Source organism: Pelmatolapia mariae, linkage group LG20 (genome assembly GCF_036321145.2).
Source record: "Pelmatolapia mariae isolate MD_Pm_ZW linkage group LG20, Pm_UMD_F_2, whole genome shotgun sequence".
Taxonomy (NCBI): Eukaryota; Metazoa; Chordata; class Actinopteri; order Cichliformes; family Cichlidae; genus Pelmatolapia; species Pelmatolapia mariae.
The window spans coordinates 28,927,924-28,938,734 of NC_086244.1; the positions used below are offsets into that span (position 1 = coordinate 28,927,924).

At 38.3% G+C, this 10,811-nt stretch overlaps 1 protein-coding gene across 22 annotated transcripts in view; it reads left to right on the forward strand.

Moving 5' to 3' along the window:
* The window catches only part of kif1b (kinesin family member 1B), a 61,233-nt gene extending 57,942 nt beyond the window's left edge, over nucleotides 1–3,291 (forward strand). For all 22 annotated transcript variants that reach the window (XM_063465372.1, XM_063465376.1, XM_063465382.1 and 19 more), the window contains one exon: nucleotides 82–3,291. In XM_063465372.1, coding sequence (XP_063321442.1) covers nucleotides 82–124 — 43 coding nt within the window. In that variant the 3' untranslated portion in view covers nucleotides 125–3,291. The remainder of the gene's footprint in view (nucleotides 1–81) is intronic.
* The last annotated feature ends 7,520 nt before the right edge of the window (nucleotides 3,292–10,811 follow it).

Consider the following 10,811-nt stretch of genomic DNA (forward strand, 5'->3'; position numbering starts at 1 on the left):
CTCACACCACAGTCAAACGTGCAGCTTCTGCACCCTTCAAAAACATTTCCTTCTCCTCACAACGTGAAACTCTCCCCGCAGATCTAAGCTGGCGAGGCGGCGCAGCGGCCTGACGAAGAACTGAGTGGGCGGAGCGGGAAAACCACCGCTTCCATCCTTTCTGAAAAGCCTTTGAAAATACCGAAAATACCAAGTGTTAAAACTTATTAATCATTGTGATTCTTGACGGTTTTCTCTTGTAAGTAGACTTGTGGCTTAAGTCTCTTTTCATGCAACTAAAACGTTTAAGTTCCACAGAACTTTTGCCTCCCCGCTTCCCTCCAGCAACCCCGCTGCCAACTTAGCTTTCCTTCTCTCTATTCCCTCCCCTCAGCTTTTTGTGTTTTCGTTTCGATGACAATGTTTGGGTCTAATTTTGTTCCGCTTCGTTGTCATTCCCAAACTCCCCTAACTAAGTAGCATGTTGTAGTAGTCTACTTGTGTGTGCACGACTCTTTAGAAACTTTCCGTTTGCCAATCATCTGTACAAAAAAATGTCTCTATCAGTGTTATTTGTCTCCTGAAATGAGTTTCATTCTATTTTGGGGGTTTTTTGTTGTTGGTTTTTTATTAAATTAACATGCTTGCATGATACCTGCAGCAGTCCTCAGGAGAAGACCAGGTTTGCTCAGTTTAAAACAAAAAACAAAAATTAACCAAATCAGCCAGCTTACATTTGAAACCATGAAGGAAAAATCTACAGATCTCTCCAAGTGACGTGTTAGTTTATGCTCTGCTACCTAAACTATAGCTGCTAATAGATTTATAGGGTATTTTTCTTCTCGCAGTGAGATTTGCATCAGGCTGAACCGTCTCTGAAACAAAAACTCAAAGTGGGAATGAAATTTGACAGGAGGGCCACGCCGGATTTCCACTGTCATCCACGTCATACTTAGATCCTCCTCAATCTGTGTACATACGCCGCCTCTAAACCCCCGATAGTGCCAGTGTCAGTTAGTGAGTCAGTAAAATACTCATGCATTTGTGTTAACATAAAAACTGCAGACTATCTAGAGACAAACAAGCGAGGATCGCGTCATATCTCAGCAGTTTCAAAAAAAAAACAATGACCGATTGTTCCTGCAGGAGTAGATTCGGGCCCCTTTTTGCTTTTTCATCCCAAGGAATAAAAACAGGGTTACAAGGAGATGAGGAGGAGGATTAGGAGGATGAAAACGAACTAGAGGGAGAACTTGATTTGTACATGCGGTCTGTTCTGGGATCAGTGTGGTAGTTAACCCTCATTTAACACATTCCTCTCTGCTCCTCTAGCTTGCTCTAACTCACTAAGAATCAGAAAGCCTTGACATTTACTGCTATTAACTTTACACTCTTGTTATAAAGACGCAAAGAAAACAAGGGTGGAAAGGTTTAGGAGGACGTAAGGAAAACGAATGAAGGTGCAATGTTTCTTTTGCTTTTTGCTTTGACGCCAGTGGTTAGCCAGCAAAGCTGCTTTTAAATGGCCCACAGGACAGATTACGATGTAGTCCCATGACTCCCCTCGCTGTCACACCAGTATCGGCTGAAATCTCTGAAGTGAAGTACTCGTGTTCAGCAGCACCACAGGGAACCGTGTGTTCATTTTTCTATTCTTATTCTTGAATCAAAACCTCATCTAACTCTCATTGTGTTCATTTTTTTTTATTTTAACATTGTTATTTTTTTTCTTATGGTTTTAATCATTCCACAATGAAGGTTTCTATGAAATGTAACAGAGGGCATTTATTTCTTAATTTTTTTTAACCTTATTTTGCACATTAACACATATCTATAGCAAGGACAGAGACACAGCCACATATGTTGAGTCCAGGATTGTATTTGAGCATCAGGAACAAATGATAAGAGCACATATCAGGAGTACACTGGATAGCTGTTTCTCAAAGGGTTTAATAGAAGGAAAGAAGTTAAAGGGACTACATATTCAAAGGTCTTATTTCTGATACTACCCCATGAAAATATTTGCTCTGTGTGCCGTGCTGCAGCTGCTACATTCGGCTCCGGATTCACTTTTTGGCGCCTACGCCTCTCGAGATGTGTTAATGCAGACAGGCATTAAAAAACTCTGGTCAACCAGCCAGCAGTCTGCCTGCTGTGTCGTATGAAATGCGTGGAAGGAGAGGTACCAACTGTCTGTTACATATAGATAAAAAAATAAAGCTCTGACATGACCTCGGGTCAGCCAGCCTGACGGTCAGAGAAACAGAAACGTGCTGGATTGTGGATCTCTGAGCTGCACATCAAAGATGCACCTATGCACAGATCAAATCTCAAAAGTGCAATGTACCTCATATACATGTTGATGCGAAGCGCTGCCAGAGCAAACGTTTTCACTTCATTTGCAGAGGTGTTTTTATTTTGGATTGTGTATTTATTGTTTGCAATGTATATATATTAGTTTGCAGCTCTTTGCACATATTAATAAAAGGTTCAACTAACTGATCAAATAAAGTCTGTGCGGTTTAGTTGTTCCACTCATATTAAACCAAATGATAGTGTGGCAGCCTGTTCTAGTGTGAACTGGGAGAGGGTTTGAATGTAAGAGAGAGGGGGGAAAAAAGGAAAAGGAGACCTAAAATGTAACCCCCTGCACCTCAACTGAGGAGATGAGTTACATCAGTGCTTCCTCTTTATTAGAAAGCGGTTTGAGTGAATTAGAAGTCTGTTGGGTTTTTTGGGTTGTTTTTTTTTGAGGATATCTACTCATTAGTCATACTAGGCATCCATCTGAACTCTATCAAAATAAAGGTGTATTTTAACTTTTTATTTTTTCTAATATCAGGGATATAGGACTATACAAAGTAGCTTGTGACATCTAAAACGACAGCACACTTATTGTGTCTTTCTTCACCTCATCACTTTTTTCTGTGTGTGTGTGTGTTTGTTTTTCCGTTGATGCCTTTCAAACAAAACTAGCCATGATATTTTCCACCTTCCCCCTCTGACAATTAATATCAGTTAACCTCGCTCCCTTTCAGATTTGTTCACCAAAAGGAAAAAAAAAAAATGTCATTAACGCTGTACATTATTTGTCAGACCGGTTTCATTTTCATACTTACTTTGTAAATATCTATGTTGTATGGAGCTTGAACTAAAATGTAAATATGTTTACTGTATTTGTAATAATTATAATCCATTCGCTGTATAGCATAGATGTGTCATGCAGATATCCTAATTCTGTGTATGGTAATCTTGCACCATTGAACTGTTTAGTGAATGAGGCAACAATAAAGTGCAAAGCGTGCATTAGCAGATGAAGTGGTGCCTGCTTATTTCCTGCTTTATGTGAGCTTCTGCTGTAGTTTATTATGTGCTTTTAGTCCCAAGAAACCACTCTTTTACTGTGGCGCACAAGAACATCTTCTGATGTTTGGTGTCATCTTCCTGTGAACAGGTGGATTAATTCACTTCAAGTTTAAGAAATATGGAGGCACAACATTTCAAGCTCCTATCCTTTTATCCCACATACCCAAAAGTTATATGATAAATAGCCCCGGGTTTTTTAACTTGATGTGTAAAATGCAAAGTGGTGATAATGCCCAGGAAGTTGTTACTTCATTATCTCTTTTTAAAGTATGTCCTCATATGGAGACAGTTTTTTAATGGCACAAAACAAGTCATTGTTTACAAAAATTTGTACATTTTATTGGGCAGAATGAGGTAAACAGTGAAGAAAAGTATGAGATAATGGAGCATAGGATCTCCGGAGACTATGGCAACAACCTCTGGTCTGCTAATTGGGAAACAGAGGATGTCAGTGTATTCTTCAGTGCTAGTTGTCCAAATTGAGTGAGATGACTTTACATTTGATTACAAGTTACATTTAGTTTTAATTGAATGCAGTTCAATTTGATTTAAATTAAGCCAATTCACAACATATAAACTTGCAATATATGGTAAGATAAAGGTTATGCAATAATACAGAGAAAGCCCCAACAATCAAATAATCCCCTATGACGAAGCACTTGGCAACAGCGGGAAGGAAGAACTCCATTTTCGGCAGGACCAGACTCAGAGAGGGGCGGCCATCTGCCTCGACTGGTTGGGGGTGGGTTAAGAAAATGAAAAGAAAATATAGGAAGACAAAGAAGATATTAATGATATATATATGAAACTTTCCACTAGCGCTGACTAAAATATTGTTTTTGAAAGGAAAGTATGGTTTCATCCATTTAGAGACAATCTGAACCATTTAAGGTGAAGGATTAAGCCTCAACCTAACCCGATTTAGTACTTTGATTAGCAAAGTACTTCTCAGCTCTAATAATTACTAAGTATATTTCTTATCTATTGGTCATCCGACCTGATAAACTTCAGTTAACATTATAACACAGAAGTGATTGTCTGCTCAGAAACTGTTTATTCCATGAGGTGGACAGCAGGAATAAAACAAACCAGATACTAAGAAAAAGTATACAATAAAATATTCTCAATATGCTAAAATTCCCACCGAGACAAGATAAGATTATTCTTAAACTGGTAAAAATAAAATTCTCTTCATGCACAAATTTCCCACCCAGTCCCACAATGCAACTCCCCCACAACCCAGGACGAACATCCCTTGTGTGCTCTTGAGCTGGACAGAAATTGCTCTTGCTGAGCGGGTCCACGCCAGCCTCGTGCCAGGCAGACGAGGAGCCTCCTATCCCAGTCTTGTCCCTCCACTGGGCCCATCACATCCCAGCCCAGTTCGCATTCTGCTTTGGAGTCTGTCGCTCGATACCACCGCGGCTCCCCTCACGTCATCACCTGTAAGTAAAAACAAATGGGAGCCAGAACCATCATCCCGGAAGCTGCCCTGGCTTATAGCCATGGAGACCCTCTCCCAACACGACTGCACCCAGTGAAAAACAGTGAGACACTACTCACAAATGCAGGCAGGGGTATACATCTGCCCTGCTGTCAATCACACGCGTTGTCTCCTACTGTCGCCGTTCCTGTTGTCGGGACTGGGTCGCCACATCACACTGACCGGTCAGTCTCCAGACGAGGCGTCGCACCCCCCACGATCACGCAGCAGATCCTTCTTTTCCACTTGGACTTCCTGCGTTGCTCATCTGGGACATCTCTCCTTCCAGTGCTCAGCTTGCTTCCTTTTAATAAGTCCTTTAAACAGCTGATAGGACACCTTTGGACACACACATGCCTCAGCAGGTGATCACTATCAGCTAATTTGTCCCATGCCCAGCCAATCCACAGTGGATTTAAACAATGTAAAATAACACACTAAAAACATGCGATACAAACAGAATAAAATCATGCAAATTAAAACTACACTCACAAATAAACACTAAAATCAGAATAAAGCCAATATAAACGATAAATACACATTTCTACTTTGTGAAACTTACATGCATCACCAACTGAACCTTTTATGTTAACGTTTCAAGCTCCAACCTAACCTCATTTAATTTTGCTTAGCAAAGTACTTTTCAACTCTAATAATTAGTAAGAGTATATTTCTTATCATCTATTCGTCATCTGACCTGATAAACTTCAATGAACATTATAACACAGGAGTGACTGTCTCTAAAAATGGGCTCCTGCACACTTGCAGACATTTTTCCATCACAACTTATGGATGATGAATGATTTGATTAAAGCTGTGAAAACATTACTGATAACTAGGGATGGGTACCGGTTCTGACATAAACGGTAGTAACCAGACCGAAAAGCAGCGCACATTTCGGTGCTTTATTTCGGTGCTTTTTTTTTTCTTGAGATGTCATACACTTTGGATTCTAGCCAATCATTTTACCTTTACAAGGATAGTAGGCGGGCCCAGGTACGTACGTTCTTTTAGAGCAGAGCTACAGATTAAAAATGCCCAAGGCGAAGCGGTCAAAAGTCTGGCTGTACTTCACAGCAAAAGATGCAAACTCAGCAGCCTGCAACAAGTGCTTTAAGCCCCACGCCCCCGGTACCACGAGCAAAAAGGAGGAGATCACGTTTAATCGGTTATAACACAGGGTGAGAAATATAAGTCCAGACATGTGTGGTATCCACAGAAACCTCTGAATCTCAGCTAAAATGTCATATAAACCATTTCTACAACCACCAAACTCAACGAAAACAAGCCATGATTAAACGAGCAGTTATGTAAATACGCACAAGTCCGCTAAACAAACAAGGCACAAGAAATTCTCCAGACTTCATGTAACCCGCCAAAGAAAAGCTGGTTATCTTCCAGAGCTATCACCAATTCCAAACACCAAGTTTCACCACACTCTGACCAAAATTCACTGAATGAGCCGCAAAAGAAGACCACAAAAACACACAGCGGCGCAAATGCGCTATTTCCTCCGTTATTTTCGCCGGTAGCCGGTAGCCATGTGATTATCAGCAGTTACCATGCCTACCTAGCCGCATCAGAGTCGTTTTCCGTCAACAACCTCCATTTTAGACCCACCTATAGACACGTGACTGGACAGACGTCACACGCAGTAAATTTGGGCCCACGTGGGTTTTGGCCTTGGAACGTCTGATTGGTTGAAGTAACGCGAATGTGGCATCGTTACTGTGACTCTATTGGCTCAAACAATTAAAAAGAGGTGTCAATCATGCAAATTGACCAAAAGAAACCAAAGTTACAGCCCCTCAGAGTTTAAAGGGCCAGAGGCCAATTAAGCGCTCCATGGCAGAAAAGGCCCATTACCATGTAAATGTATGGTTAATTCTTCAAAAACGTATTTTAAAAATAAGCATTTTTAGGCATGTTAATAAAATTAATTAATGTCTGCTCTTAAATACCTAAAAAAATCAACTGGCATGGTGTCCAATTGTGTGCCAGAATTGGACATTTTTGTACAACGTCTGGATATTCATGTATTGACAGCGCTGTAATTTTTCACTGTTTTACTTTAAAAACATAAATCTTTGCACAGATGATGTTTGTATGTTGTTACGGTTCTTATCATTTTGCAGAAAAAAAGAGACTGCTAAAAATAAAAACATGAGAGGTTTTTGGACGAAGTTTGTGTTCTCCATTCTTTAAGCACCGGTTCGAGCACCGTTTAAGCACCGGCACCGTTTCAAAAGTACCGATTTGGCACCGGTATCGGATAAAACCTAAACGATACCCATCCCTACTGATAACCTTCATGTGATGTTACATTAAAGCCAATTTTCTATTAAAATCAGGGACTTTTCTAACTGACCTCCAACCTTTGAGCAGTAGTGTGTACTGTATGCTTGTATGTAACTGTATCTGACCTGGATTTTATCACTAGTTTCAAATAAGAATTTTCTTTAAAGTCTGTCTTTAAATACAAATGAAGTTAAACTTTAGCAAGGCTGATGGTAAACTGTCCCTAACAAGTCCACTTTATTGCGTGCTCTTTGACTTTCTCCTATCACAGCTGTTTAACAAGTCCACTTTATACATGCTTATTAATCTATCACGCTTATCAGTGGCTCATGGTTGCTTAAAGCCTATGTCTGAACTTGACCACAGAGGCAGAGCATCATTCAATCCTACCAGCTGCCTATCTTGGCAGCAGCTCAAGGATGACAAACTCCACTTTCTCTGCATCAAGACAGCTCATAACTTTTTAACAGTCTCTCCTGATAGTCTCATATCATCTGCTCTAATCAATAACCGTACACTATAATTGCAATGTAGACCACAGCTCAAAAGTCTGAAGTGAATTAGAAATGTCTTGTTTTCTGAATAGACTCAAATTAGGTTTCATATTGAATCACAGCAATTTATCAAAATAATCATATAAATGCTTAATATTAACACTGATCACAAATCATGAATGATTTTTAATAGAATATCTACAGAGGTGTTCAGAGACCCATTTTCAGCAATAATCCCTCCTGTGTTCAGTGGTACATTGTCTTATCTAATGTAAGTTTAACACATTAAAGCCTAACTTATCACTCAAAACTGCTTTTTAAGAGATTTTTGCACAAACTGAAACTATTGTGGTGATTAAAGAAACAATAAATGTGTCTGGATCATCCCAGTTTTTGTTTTTAACTCATTAAACCAAGTTTACATTTTCCTCTAAAGGGGCTGCAACACCCAGCTGCACAAAACCTTCACTTTTTGAACAGTTTCACTCTTTGAATATTTTTCATTTCTTACCATCAGAATTCTCCAATAGATTTTTAGAAGAAAATTATTTTCTTTCATGCATCACCAACTGAACCTTTTATGTTAACGTTTCAAGCTCCAACCTAACCTCATTTAATTTTGCTTAGCAAAGTACTTTTCAACTCTAATAATTAGTAAGAGTATATTTCTTATCATCTATTCATCATCTGACCTGATAAACTTCAATGAACATTATAACACAGGAGTGATTGTCTCTAAAATTGGGCTCCTGCACGCTTGCAGACATTTTTCCATCACAACTTATGGATGATGAATGATTTGATTAAAAGCTGTGAAAACATTACTGATAACCTTCATGTGATGTTACATTAAAGCCAATTTTCTATTAAAATCAGGGACTTTTCTAACTGACCTCCAACCTTTGAGCAGCAGTGTGTACTGTATGCTTGTATGTAACTGTATCTGACCTGGATTTTATCACCAGTTTCAAATAAGAATTTTCTTTAAAGTCTGTCTTTAAATACAAATGAAGTTAAACTTTAGCAAGACTGATGGTAAACTGTCCCTAACAAGTCCACTTTATTGCGTGCTCTTTGACTTTCTCCTATCACAGCTGTTTAACAAGTCCACATGCTTATTAATCTATCACGCTTATCAGTGGCTCATGGTTGCTTAAAGCCTATGTCTGAACTTGACCACAGAGGCAGAGCATCATTCAATCCTACCAGCTGCCTATCTTGGCAGCAGCTCAAGGATGACAAACTCCACTTTCTCTGCATCAAGACAGCTCATAACTTTTTAACAGTCTCTCCTGATAGTCTCATATCATCTGCTCTAATCAATAACCATACACTATAATTGCAATGTAGACTACAGCTCAAAAGTCTGAGGTGAATTAGAAATGTCCTGTTTTCTGAATAGACTCAAATTAGATTTCAGATTGAATCACAGCAATTAATCAAAAGAGTAAATAATCATATAAATGCTTAATATTAACACTGATCACAAATCATGAATGATTTTTAATAGAATATCTACAGAGGTGTTCAGAGACCCATTTTCAGCAATAATCCCTCCTGTGTTCAGTGGTACATTGTCTTATCTAATGCAATTTGATGTAATTTGATAAGCCTAACTTATAATTCAAAACATATTTTTACAAATATTTTTAGCACAAACTGAAACAATTGTGGTGAGTAAAGAAACAGTAAATATTTCTGGATCTTCCCAGTTTGATACATGGGACAGTTTTTTGTTTCATACAATAAGAGTCATCCAATAGGTTTTTATAATAAAAATGCTATTTAAATAATATTAATCTTGCCACATTAGTATTTGGATTAAGTCCAATATATGTGTATCCATATACTCCAAACCTGTGGCATACCCAGCTGTACCATCCAAGAAAACTGAAGTAATGTTAAAGATTTTGTTCATCAGCAGAATAGTTTTCAGTCTTATGTTAATGTCATACCTGAAAAGTTGGTTTCAATGTAGACTATCCTTTTAACAGGTGTGTGTAATGTGTTTTCCTACTCACAGTTTTTGCCTTCTTCCTTCTGGTACCTTTGTTTGATACACCCTTTGCTCTGCCCCCTCTTGTGTCCTCTCCTCTTGTTTCCGCTGACATAATGGATCCAGCTCCTTGTTTCTGCCTTGAGTTGAAATCGAAATCATTATAGAGGTAAGATAAATCAGGAAACGTCTTCAAGCTGTAACTACTGTTAATATTTTCAGACTTATTCTATCCCTTTAAATTTACTTGTTTTAAGGAGAAGGTATATTTGGTGTGACAACATAACACAGTATTAGTATTATCTAAGACTAAATCACAGAGTCAAATCAAAGTTAGTTACCAAAACTATTATAAAACACAGTAATGTATCACATATTATAACTTACTAAATGTTTCAAATTACATTCAGAAAATTCATTTTGAAAAATGCATTTTGAAAAATGCAAATCTGTTTGGCAGCATCAACTACTTTAGTCAAAATACTAGCATTTTAGTACCACAAAATAAAGTCTTAACTCTTTCAGTGTATTATTGACACATCATTTAACTTAAAAAAATTACAAATGAAAATTATTCAGTATAAAATGAAAATACATTTAAAGAGTCTGATTACAGCAAAAAGACTGACATACCATCATAACTGTTTTTCCAATGTAGCTAAATAAAAAAGTGGTTTACTTGAAAAAACACAATGCTGGGGAAATAATTTTAGCCATTTCCTAACATTATACAGGAAATCTGAAAGGAAAAATATCAGCAAAAACAGTAGATTGGTCTTACCTCTTCAAAGGTGTCCTCAGAGGTGTGATCAGACCTGCTCTCCTGCAGTTATGGTGCTGTTATGCAGTAATGTCATAGCAACCAGAATTCCAAAATTCTAGTGATGTTTACTAGACAGGACCACTCTCTGGTCCTGTAACAGCAGGAATTTAACTACAAACCCTCATCGCTCCCATCAGTGTTGTTCCTCTGCACTGCAGCAGAGGAGGATTAAAGTAGTTTAAGCACTTTTTATTCCCAAACTGCTGATTTGTGGACCCCTGGGATACATATTTAGACCTTCATATGTTTTAGTTTGCAGGAGTAAACTGTTTAAAACCTTTATCTCCATCTCATCCTAAACATTTTACCAATATGTATAAGCAGGACCAAAAGACAGCTAGCAATTATGAAGCCACATAATAACATACACTA